The 24261-nt window shown below is 44.3% G+C and overlaps 1 protein-coding gene across 4 annotated transcripts; it reads right to left on the bottom strand.

The window, feature by feature from the left end:
• Positions 1-45: 45 nt before the first annotated feature.
• Positions 46-23997, bottom strand: LOC120316920 (RH-like protein). 4 transcript variants are annotated; one of them, XM_039363085.1, is made up of 11 exons: positions 23859-23995; positions 21774-21993; positions 18834-19020; positions 15229-15379; positions 12990-13137; positions 8143-8309; positions 7160-7297; positions 6674-6804; positions 4095-4174; positions 771-844; positions 46-337 (listed from the first exon to the last, which is right to left on the bottom strand). In XM_039363085.1, the coding sequence occupies exons 2-11, from the start codon at positions 21907-21909 to the stop codon at positions 311-313; spliced, it is 1239 nt and encodes a 412-aa protein (XP_039219019.1). In that variant the 5' UTR covers positions 21910-21993; positions 23859-23995; the 3' UTR covers positions 46-310. The 4 variants fall into 4 exon arrangements, with proteins under 4 accessions (XP_039219019.1, XP_039219018.1, XP_039219016.1 ...); XM_039363084.1 differs by having other exon boundaries at positions 46-844; positions 23859-23996; XM_039363082.1 differs by lacking the exons at positions 46-337; positions 771-844 and having other exon boundaries at positions 3407-4174; positions 23859-23997.
• Between the last annotated feature and the right edge of the window lie 264 nt (positions 23998-24261).

A 24261-nucleotide genomic window follows, 5' to 3' on the forward strand; every position in this document is an offset into this window, starting at 1 on the left:
GATTGTGAAAAGCACTATATATAAACACAGAATGGTGTGACTGGATTCAGTTTCACATATAATATTTAATCTTCACCTTCCACTCAACATTATTTATGCATTTTAGAAGCCTAGAATGTAAAAAGCACCATTTTTTTTAAAAGAAGCACTGACATTAATTTTAGCCTTACAAGCAAGTATTTTATACGAAATGCTTACCAAATATTCTGGCAATTTTAATAAAGCAAATAAGTCTCTTTTCATGCATTTTTGTGGGATCAGAGAGAAAGTCTCTTAGCTATGTAGCTTGCTGCCCTCCTGAAGATTGTGTTCAGAATCCAACAGCTAAATGGGGGAACTAGATATAAGAAAAATAAGATATTTTTTTTAAAATACTGTTTTCTATCTCAGTAATGCACTCTTAAATGCAAATACAAATTAGGGTGAGTTTACATATGGTGGAAAGTTGGTTCTGCCAAAGTGTAAGATATATACAAATCTTGTTTGCTTAACCAAACCTACTGAATCCCCCTAGGTGGCTAATTAACCTGGTTAGACATAAGCTGTAGCTTACAAACCAAAATTACTAGGTTTCTACAAAACATTAACACCAAATTGAGTAAATTACATTCAAATGGAATCCGATTCTAGAACATCCAAAACAGTGAGAAATATGTAGAGTGGTTGTAACATGTTCATATTACATGTATTCATCAATGAGAAAGATTTGGGTTCTACACTTTTTAATATAGTAGCGTTCAGTATAATAACACTGTAAAATATAATCCTACCTCCCAATAAGCTTGATCATCAAAGTATTTTGTTACAGGAGGTGCTTTCCATAATTTGCAAGTTAAAATGAGACCTATAAAAAAAATTGAAACCAGAGGTGCATTGAAAATCTGAACATCTGCAATAGGTTTCTACAGTTTATCACTGTTAATGACACCCAGCTAAATCATTTTGGGTCTTTTAGCTTCTATCTAATTCTACATCTCCAATTGCCATTTGATACACCCCCTAAGCGTCCCTTGCTTCATCTAATTTCTCCCTTTATCCAACTCTTGAGCTGAAGTTCTTTTCTCCCAAAGTGTCTTCTGATCCATGAGCATTGGAGATCCCCAGATCCTGCCAAAAGTTGCCATCAATATGCTCATGTAACAGGATGGGAAGTGATTAAATACACTGTAGATAATTATATTTTAATTTCATTTTAATGTATGCTGATTTTGTTGTTGTTAATTGCGAAGTCGTGTCCGACCCATCGCGACCCCATGGACAACGTTCTTCCAGGTCTTCCTGTCCTCTACCATCTTCTGGAGTCCATTTAAGTTCACACCTGCTGCTTCAGTGACTCCATCCAGCCACCTCATTCTCTGTCGTCCCTTTCTTCTGTTGCCCTCCATCTTTCCCAGCATTAGGCTCTTCTCCAGTGAGTCCTTCCTTCTCATTAGGTGGCCAAAGTATTTGAGTTTCAACTTCAGGATCTGGCCTTCTAAAGAGCAGTCGGGGTTGATCTCCTCTAGGACTGACCGGTTTGAACGCCTTGCAGTCCAAGGGACTCGCAGGAGTCTTCTCCAGCACCATAGTTCAAAGGCCTCAATTCTTTGGCGCTCAGCCTTTCTTATGGTCCAACTTTCACAGCCATACATTGCAACTGGGAAAACCATGGCCTGGACTATACGCACTTTTGTTGGCAGGGTGATGTCTCTGCTTTTTAGTATGCTGTCTAGATTTGCCATAGCTTTCCTCCCCAGGAGCAAGCGTCTTTTAATTTCTTGGCTGCAGTCCCCATCTGAGGTGATCTTGGAGCCCAGAAAAATAAAATCTGTCACTATCTCCATTTCTTCCCCATCTATTTGCCAGGAATTGAGAGGGCCGGATGCCATGATTTTGGTTTTCTTAATGTTGAGTTTCAAGCCAACTTTTGCACTCTCCTTCACCCGCATCAAGAGGCTCTTTAGTTCCTCTTCACTTTCTGTGTGCTGATTATGCTGATTAGTGTACATTTAAAGTGACAATAAAGTTTTTATTCTATATGTAATTTAATTTAATTGAATCACAACTGGATTATAGACGCCTGATGGCACAGTGGTTAGAATGCAGTATTGCAAGCTAATTCTGCCCACAGCCTGGAATTCGATCGTGACGGGCTCAAGGTTGACTCACCCATCCTTCTGAGGTCAGTAAAATGAAGACCCAGATTGTTGGGGGCCACATGCTGACATTGTAAACCAGGAGTGTCAAACTGCCGGCCTGCAGGCCAAACACATCACACGGAAGCTGCGCCCATCCTATTACTGGCAATAGCAAAACAGTCCTGATATGTTGCGTGACGTCATGTGACATCACGAGTTTGACATGTCTTTTGTAAACCATCCAGAAAATGCTGTAAAGCATTGATTCTCAACGTCAACCACTTTAGATGAGTGGACGTCAAATCCCAGAATCCCCCACCAGCATGAGGTTGAGAAACCCTGCTGTAAAACACTATGGGGCAGTGAGTGCCATTGCTATTGCTATAGTATCGCAACGTTCCCCTAGCCATTTTTTAGCTCTTCAAAATACCCTTTTTAGGCATGATTTTTGCCAAGATACAAATACAGATCGGTAAATATATGGCAGGGTTTGAAACATAAAATACCCTATGTGTGCTAAGATCCCTACACAAATGTCCACTTGTGCAAAACTTGGTTTATGAACTATCCAACTTTTAAAATCTCAGACTTTCTTGTCCTCATCATAAGGAATGGTGAAAACATTCCCCCCAAAAATCCATCAGCTGGATAGTCAATAAGCAGTATCGGATGGGAGTAATTTTAGTCTCTCCGCCACCACATCTGACAAACTCCCAAGTGTTCTAGAAATTCAGCTTCTTTTATCAGAAAAAAATCTGTTCTATGTTAACTTCACTGAATTCAGATTTTAATACACGTTTTAGAGGTGTGGTTTATCCTGTAAAGCAGAGGTCTCCAACCTATGGGCCGCGGCCCAGTACCGGGCCATGGCCTCTTGGCTACTGAGCCGCGTAAGTGGCTGGCCAGTACATGTGCGCGTGTGTGCTCACCCTCCCTCGTGCTGGCGCTAGCCTTGGCACGATCTTGGGTGTGACTCTCGTGCTGGCACTAGCCTCGCCACGACCCTTGCACCGGCGCTAGTCTCAGCATGATCCTTGGCACGAACTTCACGGTGGCGCTAGCCTTGGTGTCATGCCTTCATCCGAGCCTGACTCTGAGGACGACATGGAGTTCCCTGTTGGGGCCCAGGAAGGGGTGTCTGTGGCTTCGGAGGACTGTGGGGAGGAGCAGGCTGAGGCAGGCCAGGGCCCTTCAGGTTTGGAACAGGGAAGGCAGAGTTCAGGCGAGGAGCAAGGTCCCTCCCCACCAGATCCCAGAGCAAGGAGAGCAGAGAGGAGGAGGGAACAACAGAGGCAGGCTCACTTGCTCGGGAGGAGAGCGTCCCGCCCCACTCCACAAGGCACACCTGGGGAGTAGGATTTAAGGAGACGCTGTGGGGTGGGGCATTTGCCGGGAACAAACGTGAACTCTTGTGATAGCGTGTACCTGGACGCTTTGTATTTTGGACCAAGTTTGCTTCCTGCTGATTTCTCCTTGCTGTCTGCGGTGTGCAGTTTGCAGTTCACAGGCAAACTGGGAGTTGAAAGGATTATACGTTTGCTTGTTATCTGTTTTACTTGAAAGAACCATGTAAACTTCCCTGACTGTTTTATTGAACTTGTGCCAGCATATGTGGGGGTTGTTGGGTGAACGTTGGCAGTGCTTAAAAAGACAATTGTTCTGACCAGCTGGCTGCTTTGCCTGCGTTCGGGGCCCTGGGTCATCACACTTGGTGTGACCCTCCACCAGTGCTAGCAGCCCCATTTATGGAGGATGCATGCTCACGGCCCCATTCACACCTATGCGCGCACAGCTACATTTGGGTGTGAGCATACGCGCATAAAGGTGTCTGCCCCTCCCTTTCCCACTGGGCCGCCAACCCAGAAAGCTGGTGACCCCTGTTGTAAAGGTTGGACAATCTTGGAGGATAATTGCAGACCCAATAAAACACTTGTAATTGACGCTCTATTGGCCGAGAAGAGATTTTGGGATACCGACCTGTAATCAGACCACCGAACAGACTGAGGCATAGGCTCAAGCTGAGTGCACCAACTTCAATTAAGGCTGAATAACCAAATCTGTAATTGATCATAAAGGCAAAGAAGCACTCAAAAGTCAAGAAGGGAAATAGAAGACGCCTTCTGTTTTCTAAATAGGGACTCTTGCTAGTCTTTACAAGCTGTTTCATTAATTTCTAAACTTTCTTTCTTAAGGACACTGTTTCATACCTCCTGCATGCTGTGGAGCAGCCAGGAGTTCTGGAGGTCTTGGATATTTCACAGGGGTTCTCAACCTTGGCAACTTTAAGACTTGTGGACTTCAACTCCCAGAATTCCTCAGCCAGCAAAGCAAAGCTGGCTGAGGAATTCTGGGAGTTGAAGTCCACAAGTCTTAAAGTTGCCAAGGTTGAGAACCCCTGCCTTAGAGCTGCTTAAACTGAGTGTCCCCTGAAACATACTTAATTCTACTGCAGCTGTGCAAAGATAATAGAGGTCAGTCCTAGTGGGTCAGCTATCTTGAAGGGGAAATCAAAACCCAATCAAATAAGGTCAAAAAGCAAGAACATATATGAGCTCCCAAATCACTTTTCCAAAACTTTAAGGTAGTTCTGGGCTTGTGAAAATAGAGTGACTGGTTAAGTCACCTAAGGACTTCGATGTTTGAGAAGGAAGCTATACACAGGGTAGTCCTCAACTTACATTTAGTGACCGTTCAAGGTTACAATGGCACTGAAAAATGTGACTTATGACCATTTTTCACAGTTATGGCCTTTGCAACATCCCCGTGTTCCTGTGATCAAAATTCAAATGCTTGGCAACTGGTTCATATTTATGACCGGTGCCGTGTCCCTGGGTTATGTAATCAGCTTTTGCAACCATTTGGCAAGGAAAATCCATGGGGAAGCCAGATTCACTTAACAATCGGATTACTAACTTACCAACTGCAGTGATTCACTTAATAACTCTGGCAAGGTTGTAAAATGGGGCAAAACTCACTTAACAAATGTCTCACTTAACAACATACATTGTGGGCTCGATTGTGGTTGTTAAGTCGAAGATTGCCTGTATATGAGTCTTTACAGACTGATCCAGCATGGCAATAAGAATTAAATCTCACAGGGTCAGCCCAAGAACAATGTAGACCCAGGGATGTCAAACTGCCCAGTATTGGAAAAATGAAAATTTACCATCTGAAAAGATCATAATTAAGAAAATTTTGGAATGTGCGGAAATGGACAGATTAACCTTAGAGATTAAAGCGAAAGAAGACTCAGTTTACTTTAAAACATGGGATAACTTTTACAATGGTTAGTAAAACGAACTAGTGAGAAATGATTGTGATATTTAATGGCGAATATATTTTAATAAGATGAAGGATATGTATTGATTAACTGATATTGTTTATGATTATTGTTTCTCATATGTACTATAGCTATTTACTATTATTACTATTATTGTTTCTCATATATACTATAACTATTTACTATTATTACTGCTATTGAACGTATGTACCCGGACAATAGTCTGTTTGCTAAAGCTTGAAAATGTTAATGGGGGTAACCGCATTGTTGTTCCTATTCCTGTTCCAACCCCTATCCCGAACCCTAATTCCCATACTGATCCCATCCCCTCCCCAACTTTATAAAATTCAATAAAACTTTATATTAAAAAAACCTGCTGTCCTGCGGCCGGGTGCGTCATACTGAAACCGCACCCACCCCTTTGCCGGCAATGAAAAAAAAAACACAATACGTCGTGACACATCACGTGACATTATGAGTTTGACACCCCTGATGTAGACTAATCCAGCCAGAGTTCAGTTCTTTCTATGCTTATATCCAATAAACAGAATCTTGCCAGACTAAACCAATACTATTCTCACCCTAATGGATATACCCTGAGGCAGTGATGGCGAATCTTTTAGAGACCAAGTGCCCAAAAACTGCCCCTGCTCCCCGCTCTACCTCCCTGCCTGCCCCCGCTCTGCCCCCCATCCCCTGCCCCACCTGCCCACAGGACCACTCACTGCCTCCAGGGCCCGCCACAGATCGCCCAGGCAGCCCAGCAGCGCTATGGCAGCCACACCCTCTGCCCGCGTCCTACAGCATCAACTGCATGACGGGGTGTGAGGGCAGAGTCTTGTCTACGCTGCCTGGCTGCCATGTTCTTGGCTGCGCTGCTCCATGTGGGCCACGCTCGGGAGTGACTCTCCTTCAGGGGGGCTGCTGGAGAAAAGGGGGTCATGGGGGGAGCCAAGCCTGGGGCAACGGCCCGTGTGCCTACAGAGAGGGCTCTGAGTGCCGTCTCTGGCACCCATGCCATAGGTTCGCCACCACTGCCCTGAGGGATCCTGATTCTGTTCCAATCCAGCTCCAGGTTATGCTACTACTTGTCCTGCCCTCCTCCTTTGAATGTCTCCCCCCCCCTTCCTGGGAAACTACCATTTCACTACAGTCCATCACACCTCTGCAGGCCTCCTCACTCACCTGATTATACAACATGTAAGCTGACTCTGATTATCAACCAAGGATTCTTAAAATTGATCAAGGGTAATACAAACTGACAGATTCGGCTTACACTGAGAGGTTCTCGCGGTGGCTTGTTAGGATGAGAACAACGTGGATTATCCCTCCAAGCAAACTGGGCAGGCCAAAAGTGTAATGAACTCCACAAGTATCATGGATTTTGAGTGCTGGATCCAAACGTTCCTGAGTTTGATAGTAAGAGGAATGTAGAAAAGGCAAACACACAATAAGGTTTTTGTACTAGAAGTTACAACCATCAGTGTTTATGTGCAAACATATCGCCTATCCTCTTATTAATTTTTAACAGTCCCAAAGTAGGGCTTTAAACGGAACTGCCTGCATGCCTCTTTCCACAGAAATGTGGAATGCAGAGGCCTTGGCCACATGGACCGTGCGAGCCTCTTCATAACTATGGAGAAGACTAGCACATATCCAGGACATATTCAAGAAATTTTCCTCAAGAAACCTGGAATTACAAAGCATCCCAGTTGCTTGTTCCATGACCAGCAATGAAAAGGTATAAAACGGGGAAAGTTACCTGTAAACAGGCTGTGCCAAGGACGGAAACTGTGCCTGCTGCCAGACCCAAAACCATTGCAATCCAAGGCTGTTGGATGTCGGAAGCGGAGAAACCAAGAGCAATCCCACCTGCCAGTGTAGCATTCTGGATGTGAGCCTGGACAACAACAACAAAAAAGAAAGAAATCGAAGCCTGGGCTAAGCTGGGTGGCTGCTTTCTGTTCATGAAAAACAAAATAGCCTTGGAGTCTCTTGAACCAGGATTTTATTTATGTACCATATTTTCCAGCCTATAAGAAGCATGCAAATCGGCTCCGAAGTTGGGGGTCATCTTATACGCCGAGTCGTCTTATACGCCAGAAATTGAGGTAGTTTCCGGCATATAAAACGACTTTCTAGGCATGCAAATCGGCTCCAAAGTCGGGGGTCGTCTTATACGCCGAGTTGTCCTATACGCCGGAAAATACGGTACTCTTTTGCCTTTCCAGGAGGTCCAGGGTTCTACAGATGGGTTCTCCCTTTATCTTTGTGAACCAGGCCTAAGGGAATGGGGAAGGAATGAGTGAATCATTAAGGGGGGACTTGGATGATATACTCCTGAGAAAGAGGAAAGAAACTCAAAATAATCACAACCTAATTATCTATCCTCGCTCATTTTAAAACAGGAGTCTTTAAACTTGGCCCTTTTATGACTTGTGGACTTCAACTCCCAGAATTCCTCAGCCAGGCACGCTGGCTGAGGAATTCTGAGAATTGAAGTCCACGAGTCATAAAAGGGCCATGTTTGAAGACCCCTGTTTTAAACCAATGTTTAAATTCTGGGAGTTGAAGTCCACATGTCTTAAAGTTGCTTAGGTTGAGAAACACAGTTCTAAACCAAGGTTGTGCAACTTGACCCTGTCAAGACCCACTGGGACGGCCACTTCTCGCCTCAACATTTGGAGGGCCATAGGATCAAGGATATGGCTCTTCTGATGGAAAAAGCAAGCGCGTCTATCTCACCATGCTGAGTTTTCCATTCCTGCTGGTTGCCACTGAGAGCGAAAAAGCGGCAATGGTACTTGTGGCCATCACAAAGTAGGTGTTGTAGATGGCAGTCCATTTTTTGTTTTCTTCCTCAATTAGGGCAGAATTGAAGCTGGGCCACAAGATCCAGAGAAAGAGAGTACCTGGTAAACCACAAAGAAGAAAAATGGTTAAATTCTCAAACCCAACAGAGCTCCAGTTTTCAGCAGTATGGGAGGACAGCCATTGCTAGGCTGGGGGTACCTTGCTCAATAGTAGTAACTGTGAGAGGGATCTTGGAGTCCTAATGGACAATCCCTTAAATATGAGTCAGCAGTGTGCTGCAGCTGCCGAAAAGGCCAACACAGTGCTAGGCTACATTAACAGAGGGATAGAATCAAGATCACGTGAAGTATTAATACCACTTTACAATGCCTTAGTAAGGCCACACTTGGAATACTGCATCCAGTTTTGGTCACCACAATGTAAAAAAGATGTTGAGACTCTAGAAAGAGTGCAGAGAAGAGCAACAAAGATGATTAGGGGACTGGAGGCTAAAACATATAAGGAACGGTTGCTGGAATTGGGTATGTCTAGTTTAACAAAGAGAAGGACGAGGGGGGACATGATAGCAGTATTCCAATATCTCAGGGGCTGCCATAAAGAAGAGGGAGTCAAGCTATTCTCCAAAGCACCTGAAGGCAGGACAAGAAGCAACGGATGGAAACTAATCAAGGAGAGAAGCAACCTAGAACTAAGGAGAAACTTCCTGACAGTTAGAACAATTAACCAGTGGAACAACCTGCCTCCAGAAGCAGTGAATGCTCCAACACTGGAAGTCTTTAAGAAGAGACTGGACAGCCATTTGTCTGAAATAGTGTAGGGTTTCCTGCCTAAGCAGGGGGTTGGACTAGATCAGGGCTTTTCAACCAGTGGTACGGGTACCACCTGTGGTACATTGGCACCTGGCAGGTGGTACATGAGCATCCTAGAAAAGGGGTAGCGGGGGAGGAGAATGAGATGAACCGGTGGCAGCACCGCACAAGCCTGAGCGAGAGATGGCTGGAGCTGCAGGGCTGTCAGGGCTCAGCGGAAGCGCCAGGATCAGTGCCAGGCTCCAGCTGGAACTGATCCTGCCCAGAAGAAGCGCTGATCAGCTGGAATGTTGCAGCCTCTCCAGGGTCTTGTGATTTACATTCAGATGCTTGGCAACTGATTCATATTTATGACGGTCACAGTGTCCCAGGGTCATGTGAAGTGACCAGAACCTGCTGCAAACACCCAGCAGATGGGGGGAATAAAAACCAAACACCCTCCACCCCACCCCCGCTGCCAATCCTCAACAGAAATGCTCACAACAATGAAAACCTCGGACAGGAGGAAGAGTGCGGCCGGGCGGGCAGGCAGGTGTCTTGCTTGGCTGTGGCTTGGGGGGCACTTTTTTCAGTGCTACTGTAACTTCGAACAGTCACTAAGCAAACTGTTGTAAGTCGAGGACTACCTGTACTTTATCACTTTTTTCCTTTTTTGGGAGGGGGGTCATCAAGTTTTTGACACCTTGCTAGGCGACTGGTGGTACTCGGATGTTGCCATATCCTAAAAGCGGTACAATGGGTGAAAAGGTTGAAAAGCCCTGATGTAGAACTCCTGCCACCTGCTGCTTAAGAACCCGCATATCTTGGGGTTATGATGGCAATTGAGTGCTGGGGTTGCTGTTGCTAAGTGATGGAGCCATGTGATGTTGCATTGTATGACCGCATCACTTAGTGATAGGAATCCTGCTCCCAAGGACTACTAGACTATTATAAATATCAACCAACATTTTAAATAAAGAGCATCTCCCTGGATTGTTAATTCTTATGATAGGTTTTCAAGAAGAGACATTTTCAGTTAACACGCTGATAAGTTGCATGCAAGATCCAGATGCCAGTTGGATGGGTGTTCCCTGTCCTTGACCTCCAAGAAGAAAGAAGCCTGCTTATCTCTTGAAACAGAAAGCAATGCCTCAGAGGTCTTTCTAAGATAGGCTGCTCTGAGCAGAGTCATAATCCTCCCCAGACAGAGATCTCTGCCAAAATGTAAATAAATATCAACAGACTAGGGCTCAGTTTTACAGCTCCAGCGGCATTCTCTTTCATGATCTGTCCATTTATCTGTAACTGTACTTGGACAGTATGCTAATCCTTAATTAAAGGAACCACGGACAAAGGTTTCTGCAGAGTATGCTCGGAAAAATCAAGATAACCACAACGGTATGATCAAAGCTCCACCTGTTTTTATGTGTGTGTCATACACAAGGGGGGATAAAAACAGGCAGAACTTGGATTGCACTGTTGTGGCTAGTTATCGTAACTTTTCTGACCATGCCTTGCAAACAACCTTGATGGATTTAGTAATGATCTATAGAAATAACCAACGCTCAGCCAGTTCAAAAGCTCTTTTATACTTGCTAACTTATCTCATCAGTACTGTGTGGCTGGTTCACCCAACAGCTTTTTCATCGGCCAGACTGAATGCTCTGCCTTCTACATTATTGTAAGTGCAAGGGAGAATCAACAGCGGAGCAGTGGAAGAGGAGTGACTGAAGGAATGTGGGATGTTCTGTCTGAAGAAAAGACAATTGTTTGAAGGTGTGATAACCATGTCCAGCTACTTAAAGAGAAGCTGCAAAGAAGATGGCCAACTCTTTTCTATGGCCATAGAAACTAGAAATAACAAGCAGGCTGTAAATCAAGGTTTCTCAACCTTGGCAACTTTAAAATGTTTGCACTTCAGCTCCCAGAAAGTTGAAGTCCACACAGCTTAAGGTTGTCAAGGTTAAGAAACACTGACCCAGATTTTCTTGACGGTAAGATTTGTACAAGAGTGGAAAATCTATTAACTGAGATTATCAGTTCCCCATCTTTGGAGATTTTAAGAAGTGGTTAGACCAAGGGTCTTTAAACTTGGCAACTTTAAGACTTGTGGACTTCAACTCCCAGAATTCCTCAGCCAGCCCTCAGGACTGACTGAGGAATTCTGGGAGTTGAAGTCCACAAGTCTTAAAGTTGCCAAGTTTGAAGACCCCTGTGTTAGACAGCCAGCTTTCAAAAGCCTTGGTTTTCTCACACTCTGCAGATCTCCAATTCTGCAGTTCTGTGGTGAGCAAATTTGTGCCTTTTTTCATTTTTTTAAGCGTATCTATGTGTGATCCATCTGAAATAACGAGTACAGGTAGTCCTTGAGTTACGACTACCATTGGGACCAGAACTTTCATTGTTAAGCAAGGAAAGTATTAAGTTTTACAATCTTTGCCATGTTGTTAAGCAAACAACTGCCATTGTTAAGTGAATCAGGCAGCCATTAACTGAATCCAGATTCAGCCATTAACTGAATCCAGATTCAACTTGGCTTGACAGGCGTCAGCTGGGAAAGTCAGAAATGATCACATGACCCTAGGATGCTACAATCATTGTAAATCGTGCTGGTTGCCAAGAACCCAAATTTGGATAACACGACCGTGGGGATGCTGCAGTGGCTGTAAGTGCAAGGGTTGGTCATAAGTCTTTTTTTTTCAGTGCTGTTGTAACTTTGAATGGTTGTTAAATGGATGACTGTTAAGTCGACAGCTACTTGTACACTGTCTTGCAGCATAGCCCTTCCCTTTTAATATTATTCTTATATTTCCTTTTTAAGTCTGGATGATGATGATGATGATGATGATGATGATAATAATAATAATAATAATAATAATAATAATAAAGTTGGAAGGGACCTTGAAGGTAATCAAGTCCAACCCCCTGCTCAGGCAGGTAACTCTATACCAGGGGTGTCAAACTCAATTTCATTGAGGGCCGCATCAGCATTGTGGTTGCCCTCAGGGGGGCAGGATGTGTGTGGCCAGGGTGGGTGTGGCCCACTGGGTGAGTGTGGATGGAGTGGGTGTGGCCTACTGGGTGGGCATGGCTAGCTCTACATCGTTCGCATCAAGGGTGCCTGTGGGGGCCTGGACAGGAGTGGGACAGATCTGAGGGTCTCTGGCAGAAAGGGGTGGGACCAGGGCAAGTGCCAAGGCATGGTCCACTGGAGGAGCCTCACTGCCTGCTGAAACCCCTCCGTCAGAGTACATCAAGCTGGATATGTGAAGTAGGTGAGGGCCATTTGCTGGCCACTTCCAGGCGATGGTCCATTTCTTCATTCCTCACAAAGGGTGACACCTCCCCAGCATGCACCCAGGGGGTGGCCAACGCGGCAGGGGCTGGTTCCTCGCTGTTTCCAGACGGCCTTGTGGAGCTAAGACTGAATGCGTTTCAGCATAGATGGCCACCACAAAATTGTACATTGGCTCCTGGCCGGCCTGGCCCAGGGTCAAGGCAGAGGGGGCCGTTCCCTCACTGTTTCCACATGAAACCACTTCGTGGGCCACATCTGGGCCCCGGACCTTGTGTTTGACATGTTTGCCCTATACATTTCGGACAAATGACTGATTGGAGAGTGGTCTTTAGTTTTTTGCAAACCTTTGAGTTTCCACAATCAGTCTCTTGAGGATCGAAGTGCCAAGGCACTCGCAAATCTGAAAAGTGGGCTGGAATCCAGATTGGAACCGATCTAATGTCCTCCATAAAAGCCAGGCACTGAGTCACCATTACTATCAATACACCTCTCCATGTTAGCAGCTAAATTGCCAGCGTCATGCTGAAACAAGAGACAAAAATCAAATGTCAACTGCTGAGCAATATGTCCTACGCTGGATGCCATACCGCTAGCCAAAACGGGAACCACCTAATTTGGTGGGCATGCATGAGATTCAGCCCCAGGAAGAGCACCATTTGACCTTTATCTCTTGCCCAAAGCAAACTGCTTACCCAGCACTGCAAACATGTCCGAGATGGGCCTGGATCTTTCCTTCTCAGCTTTCCGACTCAGTGAGGAGCGGTAGAGCGTCCAGGAGACCATGAAGCCAAAATAGGCCCCAAATAAGTGGGCGTGCATCATGCTGACGTGGCTCTGGATCTGTGGACAGCAAAAACAGTTCGCCATTTCCTAGGTGGTCAAGATGGAGGGTGGTTTCTACGTGCCAGCCTGCAGTGACTGAATATAAGGGAGGGAAACATCTAAAGGGGTGAATAATAAGGTGACCAACCATCCTCCTTTAGGGAGGACAGTCCTCCTTTTGTGAGTTCTGTCCTCCCTCAAAAAGTGTCCTCCTTCATGTCTTCCTTTTTGATATTTGAAGACTAATCTGCAGGGCTTTTTTTTCCCTCATAGAACGCTCAGAACGGCATTCCGGTACCTTTTTTTGATGGTGTTTTTTTTTTCAACTTTTGCATGAGCTGTGCTACTCCCACTATTGCAGTGGTTCTCAACCTTTTTAATGCCGTGACCCCCAACCGGTCGTAAGTCGAGGACTACTCAACCGGTCGTAAGTCGAGGACTACTCAACTGGTGCAGCACCGTTTGCAGAATGGGACTTTTGGCGGGCTCAGCAGGGCAGAGACGCCTGGACAATTCCTATTGGCTTTTGAAAGCCAATAGAATTAGACTCTATTCAAGAGAGTCTATTCTATTGGCTTTCAAAAGCCAATAGAATAAAAAGGAGTAGCAGAGCTAAGGAAAAGGGGGGGGGGAAATGGCGGACTGCGCTGTTTGGCGACCCCATGAAATGGTCGTTCAACCCCAAATGGGGTCCCGACCCACAGGTTGAGAACCGCTGCACTATTGGCTTTCAAAAGCCAATAGGAATTGCTGCTGAGCGCCCCAAAGCACCCGGCTGGCAAACTTTGCATATGCAAGTTGTCTGTATTATTGTTGCAATGAATAAAATGTTTCTTTTATTTACAATATTTTTTTCTTCAATTTGTTTGTGTCCTCCTTTTCATTGTAAAAAAGTTGGTCACCTTATGAATAAATCTTTCCTTTTTTGGAATTGCTGGCGTGGGCAATTTTAAATTCATCCTCTGCCCCAGTGTTTTTCAACCTCAGCCGCTTTAAGCTGTGCGGACTTCAACTCCCAAAATTCTGGCTGAGGAATTCTGGATCTGGAAGCACAGCACTAAGTAATCAACAATGGTTTCTAGCCTACCCTGGCTGGCTCCTACAACATGCTAAATCACACCCAGAGCAATTTTTCTTATTAGTGCAAGATCCCTGTGCTTATGGTTTTTATTTTTTTTGGGGGGGGGGGGAAACAAAACAAGAAAAAAGCTGACAATATGGAATATCTACAATAAAATACGACAGCGTGAAAACTCCAGCTAGCCAGCCAACTAGTCCCACCCACATCCAGGATATGCCATTTCTTCTGCCCTTTCCGAAAACATGTCAGTGTTTAAAAGTAAAGACATTTAATCTGCAATTCCACTGTTCCTGCCCTTTTATCATAAAACTGCAGTTCACAGCTTACAAATTGCAATAAGGGTAGTTCTTGACTTATAAGCAGGGGTAGTCAACCTTGACTCTTTTATGACTCGTGGACTTCAATTCCCAGAATTCCTGAGCCAGCTTAGCTTAGCTGGCTCAGGAATTCTGGGAGTTGAAGTCCACGAGTCATAAAAGAGCCAAGGTTGACTACCCCTGCTTATAACAGTTCATTTAGAGACCACTCAAAGTTACAATGGCCCTGAAAAAAGTGACTTATGACCATTTTTCAAACTTATGGCCATTGCAGCATCTCCAGGGTCACGAGATTTACATTTGGATGCTTGGCAACTGACTCACATTTATGACGGTCGCACTGTCCCAGGGTCATGTGATCCCCTTTTGAGACCTTCTGACAAGCAAAGTCAATGGGGAATCCAGATTCACTTAACAACCATGTGACTCACTTAACAACCGCAGGGATTCACTTAAAAACGTGACGAGAAAAGATGTAAAATGGGGCTTAACAAATTTCTCACTTAGCAACGTAAGTTTTGGTCTCAATGGTGGTTGTACGTTGAGGACCACCTGTATCCTGTTTACACTGTACACAAAGTCAAAATCAAGTTGCCCAATGACTGGTTAACCTAACCAGTCAATCATGATTCACATTATAAAAATAATGTGAAGTATGAACTACTAGGCAAACTAGGTTTGAATAAATTCTGCAAAAGGACAGCTTTGTACCTGCAGAATAGTCACAGCCACCCATCTATTGACGGTGAAGACGGTCACTTCCACCACATCCATCCAGACCAACTGCATGAGATTGGCTTTGCCAAGTATTGCTCCAGTTGAAATCAACACTGCGGTGATGCTCATAATAGCAGTTAAAATGCTGGTGGGAAGAAAAAAAGAGAGAGAGAGAGACAGACAGACAGACAGACAGACAGACAGAGACAGAGAGAGAGAGAGGGAGAAGGAGAAGGAAGAGAAGGAGAAGAAAGAAGAAGGAGGAGGAGGAGGAGGAGGAAGAAGAGGAGGAGGAGGAGGAGGAAGAAGAAGAAGAAGAATGTATATCAGGAACAAGTAGATTGTTTAGACATTCCTAAAGAAATACTGTAACTGAAGACCACGTTCATCCTGCGATTATGTAAGATCCCTCTTAGCCTTGCTGCCGCTGCTGCTGCATCTTTCCCCAAATTTGGAACTATTCTGTTTATTTTAGAAATGTGACTCAGTGGAACATGGGGAGAATATAGATTGGCTCAGTCTGTGATGTAATGTTTTCAAACAAAAACACAATAACATTTTTTTTGCTCAATTATGAAAGGTTAACTGAAGTTAGTATTTTTCTATACTGTATGTATAGACATTAACGTCTATAATAAGATTCCAAGTTCCTGTGAATCCATTGGTGTTTTAACTCTTTATCCTTGCCAGATACTTTTATAGAAGATAGTCAGGCTTAGCACTGTATTTGTCAAGGTCAAATTTACTAAGAGTCAGAACCAATTAATTTCCCAAGATTATTCTCTAGACCAGGGGTCTTCAAACCTGGCCCTTTTAGGACTTGTGGACTTCAACTCCCAGAATTCCTCAGCCAGGCTGAGGAATTCTGGGAGTTGAAGTCCTAAAAGGGCCAAGTTTGAAGACCCCTGCTTTAGACTGACTGGCTCCTTTGCCTCTCAGCAATTCAACCCTTGAAGGAATTCTTCAGGGATGACCACGAGGGAGGAAGTGGAGAGGTCCAAAAAAAAAAAGTCAAGATGGCAACCCTAAAAACAGGCAGGGCTTGACTGCGTGATTGTGGCCCCCATCTGGATTTTTATTTTAATCCCCCACAAACACCTTCGCTGGGAGGTTTGATCACAAGATGAATCAGAGCAAATCTCTTTCCTTACTCAAGCTATTGAAAAGAGCAAATGGCTTGGAATAAACCAAAGACATCAAATCAAGGTCCCTCCAACACTCTCCTCAGTTCTGTATCTCTGTTAAGCATTTCAGACGCAATCCTTGATCACGGTTACATTCACAGTACAGAGAAGAGCAACAAAGATGGTTAGGGGACTGGAGGCTAAAACCTATAAGGAACTGCTGTTGGAATTTGGTATGTCTAGTTTAATGAAGAGAAGGACGAGGGGGGACATGATAGCAGTGTTCCAATACCTCAGAGGCTGCCCCAAAAAAGAGGGAGTCAAGCTATTCTCCAAAATGCCTGAAGGCAGGACAAGAAGCAACGGGTGGAAACTAATCAAGAAGAGAAGAAACCTAGAACTAAGGAGAAACTTCCTGACAGTTAGAACAATTAACCAGTGGAACAACCTGCCTCCAGGAGTGGTGAATGCTCCAACACTGGAAGTTTTTAAGAAGAGACCAGACAGCCATTTGTCCGAAACGGTATAGGGTTTCCTGCCTGAGCAGGGGGTTGGACTAGATGACCTCCAAGGTTCCTTCCAACTTTATATTATTATTATTATTATTATTATTATTATTATTATTATTATTATTATTATTATCGTCATCATCATCATCATCATCTGTGATGGAATGTAATCCAGAGTCCCAGGAGGGAGGGGCTCTTTCCAGAGAGCAAAGAGACAGTGGACCTTGGGAAATCTGATTGTCAAGAAGAGGGGAAAGGCAGACCCTCCCTAGCATTTAATATTTATGCAGTTAGTTCATCTAACAAGATTTCTGTTAAACCTAAGGAACCAAGAATGACATGTGGAGTTGCTTCTGTGTAGTTTCTTTATTGTATTCACCTACTGACAGAAACCTTGCTGGCCTAAAGCAACTATCCACATAGATGAACTCTATGAGTTGCTTTTTGGTACTGTCCATGGGGTTTTCATGGCAAAGATACTGGAGTGGGTTGCCATTTCCTTCTCCAGTGGATCACTTTTTGTCAGAACTCTCTGCTATGACCTGTCCGTCTTGAGTGGCCCTACACGGCATACTCATAGCTTCATTGAGTTACGCCACGACAAGGCAGTAATCCATGAAGGGGATTACTCCTGAGAGTCCCCTGGACTGCAAGGCGATCAAACCGGTCAGTCATAGAAGAGATCAACCTCGACTGCTCTTTAGAAGGACAAATCTTGAAGTTGAAACTCAAGTACTTTGGCCACCTAAGGAGAAGGAAGGACTCACTGGAGAAGAGCCTGATGCTGGGAAAGATGGAGGACAAGAGAAGAAAGGGACGACAGAGAATGAGGTGGCTGGATGGAGTCACTGAAGCAGGAGGTGTGAGCTTAAATGGACTCCAGAAGATGGTAGAGGACAGGAAGGCCTGGAGGAACGTTGTCCATGGGGTCGCGATGGGTCAGACACGACTTCGCAACTAACAACAACAACAACGAGTTGTTAGGGAGGGTCCATCTTCACCCTCTTCCTGCCTGCCAGACATTCCAAACTCCGCTGTCTCTTTGCCCTCAGGGACAAGGCCTTTCCCCCCTGCAATTCTGGATTAACATTCTACCGCACCATTTTTATAACAGTGAGCTTTTCTGCCACCCAACCCAGGAGTGTTCACAAGATGTGGGGAGGGAAGGGGGGGGGATTAAGATGGCAGCCACAATGGTGAGATTGAAGCTCTGTCGTTTATGTACCTCACACATAAAAAAACAAACGGAGCTTCAATTGCACTGTGGTGGCCATTTTTTTACCTTTTTTTTTTTACCATTCCCTCAGCGAGAGCAGGGAAATTGCCAGAATTCCCATCTATTGGACATTAACTGGCTCAGTTGCGGAATATAGAAAACAATGTCTAAGGTTTATTCTCCAGACCTGATTCTAGAATGGTGCAAAGAACACCCTGTGGAAGTTCTCACTGAAATCCCTGGGCTTTTTTTAAAATTAGATGTTTATCATGCTTTTATAGGTACAGTAACTCAAGGTAATGAACACACACAATGCTCCTTCCTCCGATTTTCCCCTAACCCAGGGGTAGGCAACCTCGGCTCTTTTATGACTCATGGACTTCAACTCCCAGAATTCCTGAGTCAGCCATGCTGAGGGGAAAGGGAGAGGTTTCCAAGCTGAGCCATGCTGACTCAGGAATTCTGGGAGTTGAAGTCCACGAATCATAAAAGAGCCAAGGCTGCCTACCCCGGCCTAGGCCTAGGCCACTTTATGACTGGTGGACTTCAACTCCCAGAATTCCTGAGTCAGCCATGCTGAGGGGAAAGGGAGAGGTTTCCAAGCTGAGCCATGCTGACTCAGGAATTCTGGGAGTTGAAGTCCATGAGTCATAAAAGAGCCAAGGCTGCCTACCCCTGCCCTAACTCTATGAGGTGAGGCAGGCAGAATTCCTAGCAGAGAACCAAAGCTCTGTGACCTTTGACCTCTACCTTTGCAGATTTATCCTTATTTTCCCAGCTGAGAAGTGGAAGAGGAATCCATCCACGATCACGGCCCACTGAACTCCGAGGGCAGCAAGAAGGAGGCTGAATCCAATGCTGCTGAAGCCATATCTCTGCAGGAAGGCCAGAAAATAGGCGAAGCCAAAAATCACCATGAGGCTGACATCTTGAAATACTGTAGGGAACACGGAACGCTTGTGTCAAGATGGCATGGGCAAACCCATCTTCAGCAGACCCGGCTGTAAGCTCCCCATCATACTGAGCCTTAATGTGGTTTGTTTGGTTTCAACTCAGCTTGCTGCATAATCCCAGACAGCAATTTATTCACAAATCATGGCTTAGAGCAGGGGTGGCTGGCTCAGGAATTCTGGGAGTTGAAGTTCACGGGTCCTAAAGGGGCCATCGTTCCCCACCCCTGGCTTACAGTGATGCATCAATCCTATCACAGATTGGTGCTATCTATCAGTTGGATTTTAAACCAAAGGACACATGGACTTTCAAGTTTTGGATCTTAGGCACCCCATGTAACAGGCAGAAAAAGCCTGCCTATGCACACCTATGTTCAGGAAAGGCAAGGAACATACTGCTCTCTGTCCTACATATGTATGTACACATTTATAAATACATACACATCACTCACTCCCATATCCCTTTCTTCGTTCAAAAAAAGAAGGTTCTCTGCTGTAAGCCAGAGTGTGCTGCAACCATGATTCATGCAGTAGCCCAATTTGCATATATAGCTAAGTCTTTATAAAGCATGGTTCTCCTACTGCAATGGGAGAGTTCAAAACATTCATTAAATGTTTGCTTAACTTTGGCAACTTCCAGATACCTGAACTTTTATTTATTTAAAACATTTATGCAGCTGCCCATCTGATAACTAACTTCTTAGCAAGGAGTTGAAAAGATAATTCTGGGTGGAGAGATCCAGGCGTTTGGAAATTGCCAAGACTGGGAAATTAAATCAAAACCAGACAAACCACATCACAGCTCATCAAAGTGTGTGAACTCAGATGCAATATTGGCTTACTTCTCCTAGCACAATCATCCTATGTACCCATCAAATGGCTTTTGCTAAGTATGACTTTTATGGAAAGAGTGAAGATAAGCCTCTTTACCCAGCTGTCTTCCCCAGAAACGCTACTAACTGGTGGTGGTGCTATTACTAGTACTACTGCTACTATAGAGAATCTCCCTAGACACTTACTACTACTACTACTACTACTACTACTACTACTACTACTACTACTACTACTACTATACTACTGTTGTCTGAAATCATTATTTTATTGTAGTTAGTTCCAGATCTGGGCTGAAAGCTGCAGAAAGCCACTAGATGGCAGCAAAGCGTTAGAGGATTTGCTGCCATCTAATGACTATTGGGATATTTCCTGCCCAGCTGTAATTTAATTCAAGTTGTAGTACTACATACACACCTTATATCAGTGGTTCTCAACCTTTTTAATGCCGTGACCCCCAAGCGGTCGTAAGTCGAGGACTACTCAACTGGTGCAGCACCGTCTGCAGAATGGGACTTTTGGTGGGCTCAGCAGGGCAGAGACAGCGTGGACAATTCCTATTGGCTTTTGAAAGCCAATAGAATTAGACTCTATTCAAGAGAGTCTATTCTATTGGCTTTCAAAAGCTAATAGAATAAAAGGAAGTAGCACAGCTAAGGAAAAGGGGGGAAAAAATGGCGGACTGCGTTGTTTGGCGACCCCCGTGAAATGGTCGTTCGACCCCAAATGGGATCCCGACCCACAGGTTGAGAATCACTGCCTTATATATTTATTTCTCACAGGCCTTTCTATGGTGCTGTACTCCAAAACAGTTCCATTAGAACAAAGCAAGTTTTTCTGAGCCTGGAGGCATTGTAGCTGGCTCTCTCTTTCTAAATGGCCTTATATTAAAACCACTATCCCTCCTTTAGCAGCAATTAATTATGTCATGTTAGAAGTTTCCTAGTCTTAACTCGGGCTTTGGTGTCTTCAGTTCAGTCACAGTCAGGGAGTTGAATGTGGGACTTTTGAATGGAAAAGATCTGCCAGGGTGGTATGCATCATCTTGACACTTTTGATCACACAGCAGACGCCCTTGAGGTGCCCTGTGCTCCAGATCTATACTCTACCATGTTAACTACGAGCAAAGGAAATTGCTTTAATGCAACCAAACTGCTTGGCCCTACAAAACTCCTTTTGGGCCAAGTATTGCATTTGACTTTGAATAGCAGACATGGCAAGAACAAAAACTAGATAAGAATTAATTTAAAATAAATACAATACAATTAAAACAACACTACTTAGGCACCAGGCCAGATACCAGGAGACTGTGAGTTCTAGTATGGCCTTAGGCATGAAAGCCAGCAGGGTGACTTTGGGCCAGTTCTTCTCACTCAGCCCAGCCCAGCCCAGCCCACCTCACAAGGTTGTTCTGGAGGGGAAAAATAGCAGGGAGTATTAGATATGTCTGTCATTTTGAATGATTCATAAAAAAAATACGAAGATGGGATATAAATAAATCGCAAGTAATTTCACCCTCCATTTTAAAAAGTAGAATCTGATAGCAATTTGGCAAAAGGCTGGGGAGGGGACAAATCTGAGGTTTTGGGGAGCAGAGCCTACCCTCAAATTTGGACCATGCATCTCTAGATTGTGCCAAAGACTCTTCAGGACCTCAACCATGCATCTCCCTCAATTTTACTCAAAGATGAAAGAGATTTGCACCATATCTTTAACTGTAACCTTTCCTCCCAACTGGGGCTGTGCCCAATTAACAGTGCTGAATTCCTCACAGCTCAGAAGCTGCAAGAGTCAGCCCAAGGGGCTGGGGGAGGGGGGGAGGGGAGGGATTCCCCTGAGATATCAGCCTTTACTTAACCTTCCATTGCCACAGAAGACGGTCTTCAACCCCAACAGGAAGCAGTCTTACCTGGATAGTCTCTTGTAAGGTTTTGACTCTGCTCGTAAGAAACAAAGAAGCCAAATACAAGGATTAAAGCAGCTTCCAAAAGAAGAATGAGCACAGGGAGACGAATCCGGAGATTAGGAGGATACTGGGAAGACATCGTGGCTTAAGAAGAAGGCAACAAACCAAGGAGCAGGCAAGAGTTAATACAGTCCCTTCGGTTCAAACATTCCACAAGTCTCGGCTGGAAAAAAAAGAAAAGAGAAAGCTGTGAAGGTGATAAGAGTTCTTCTTAGAAGGAATTAGCAAAGCACATAACTCTTATCAAAGACAGGCCAGGGGACCGCCTGACCTGTACTGACAGATGTTTGATTAGTATTCAGCAAGCTGATGGTATACAATCATCGGAATTGCACCAAAATGTGTACTATTGAAAACCTCCCAGAAATAGACACTTATATATTCTCATCAACTTTGTGAGCCTGACATACGTGCACTTATTTGAACTCAGGAGATAAGTACAATGATAATGTAAATTGCATGTTCCTAGCTAATTCCTCCCCAGAGCAAAAGCAAAGTTCCAAAATTGATGTGCATTTAAGCAGTTCTCACTAAACCAAGAAGAACTCAGCAAATGCTCTGGTTAATTTTCTTTTTGCAACCTATATACAAGCAGTCCTTGACTTACAACTGTTCATTCAGTGACTGTTCAAAGTTACAACAGCACTGAAAAAGGTTGACTTATGACCATTTTTCACACTTACAACCACTGCAAGATCCCCAGGGTCACGTGATCAAAATTCAGATGCTTGGCAACTGGATCATATTTATGACCGTTGCAGAGCCATGGGGTCACGTGATCCCCTTTCGCGACCGTCTGACAAGCAAAGTCAATGGGGAAGCCAGATTCACTTAACAACCAGGTTACTAACTTATCAACTGCGGTGATTCACTTAACTGAGGCAAGGTGGTGAAATGGGGCAAAACTCACTTGACAAATGTTTTGCTTAGCAACAAATTTTGAGCTCAGTTGTGGTCATACGTTGAGGACTACCTGTACAGTATATGCAAAGTGTATGAGCCATTCATTACAAATAACGTATTATGGACTTGCATAAATTCTGGTAGTCATTTAGTGACCAACTACCATTGGCAAGTTTGTGATTAAGTAAATAAGTCATTATACAAAACCACAACGGTGTTTACAATGTTATTTTAGCTTTACTTTGCTTTACAGACTTGCAAAGGTGTAAATGTGAAGAAGATTGGTCCCAAGGTTACTTTTTTGTCAACATCTGCAAATGATCGCTAAACAAGGACTACCTGTAGTGCATTATTCAACTTCAGGGGCCACTCTCCAGATTCTGTCCTTCTCTTCATGAGCCTCTAGATCAGTGGTTCTCAACCTTTCTAATGCCGCGACCCCATAATACAGTTCCCCATGTTGTGGTGACCCCCAACCACTTATATATCACTGGGTGCCAGGGGCGTGGCCAAAGAAAAGGGGAAAAAATGGTGGACAGCCTTGTTTGGCGACCCCCGTGAAATGGTCGTTCAACCCCAAATGGGGTCCCGACCCACAGGTTGAGAACCACTGCTCTAGATAGAACAGGGATAGGCAACTTTGGCTCTTTTATGACTCGTGGACTTCAACTCCCAGAATTCCTGAGCCAGCAGGGCTGGCTCAGATTCTGGGAGTTGAAGTCCACGAGTCATAAAAGAGCCAAAGTTGCGGACCCCTGCTCTAGAATATGACATGGAATCATCACTGCTATGCTTGGCTCTTGAAGGAGCCTCCTTTACAGCTTTCAAGCAGTCTAAAAGCTAGTGGCAATGGCAGCACTAGCAAAGGAAGAAAACCATGAGATGAAAAAACATCATTGCAGGAAATTATCTTCCTTGGAGCAGACACCTTTATATTATTGACTATAAGTTTTTTCCATACATAAGTTTCTGCAAGTAAATGCTTTCAGTGACGATAATCAACTTACATCTGTTACGTCAACACATATGGTTTTTCCTCAAAATACAAGGTGTTTCCTCATAGATTACATTCACATTTTACTCTTTCATGGAGTAAGCTCAGAGTAATATTGTCTCCATGCTTACTTGTAGCTTTTTGTTGCAGCATCAGGGGAAAGCCTTATGTCCTTTTCTGCATGGGCAACCAGTCGGTGGAGCTCCATGCCACAGTAGCTTAGGTTTCTTCTTTTGAGATCCTTCATTCTCCTACAATCCCTTTCTATGTTGGCTTATTGGACTGTTTCTGCAGTATATTTCTTAAGCCCCTCTCAACATGTCCGTTTGCTAGTGAAGAGAGGGGTGTATTTATTTTGCTGTAAATGCAAAAAATGCCTTGCTTTTTCATTGCCTGTGTATTTTTCTTAGCTCCTCCCAATCCTATAAATGATTGATTCAGAAATAAACCCCACAGATACTTTTTTTTCAGGAGTAAACCTCTGAGTAACACTTAAATATGAATACAGCCAAGAGAAATCCTTCTCTTGAACGT

Source organism: Crotalus tigris, unplaced genomic scaffold (assembly GCF_016545835.1).
Source record: "Crotalus tigris isolate CLP2741 ecotype Arizona unplaced genomic scaffold, ASM1654583v1 scf7180000019504.2031707, whole genome shotgun sequence".
Lineage (NCBI taxonomy): Eukaryota > Metazoa > Chordata > Lepidosauria > Squamata > Viperidae > Crotalus > Crotalus tigris.

Excerpts from the sequence above, each read along its gene's own strand:
- LOC120316920 (XM_039363082.1), bottom strand. The coding sequence starts at position 21,909 with ATGTCTTCCCAGTATCCTCCTAATCTCCGGATTCGTCTCCCTGTGCTC. Across the intron at positions 15,380-18,833 it reads ATAAGGATAAATCTGCAAAG|CATTTTAACTGCTATTATGA; the intron begins GTAGAGGTCAAA and ends TCTTCCCACCAG. Across the intron at positions 7,298-8,142 it reads GGAATGGAAAACTCAGCATG|GCTCACATCCAGAATGCTAC; the intron begins GTGAGATAGACG and ends GTTGTTGTCCAG.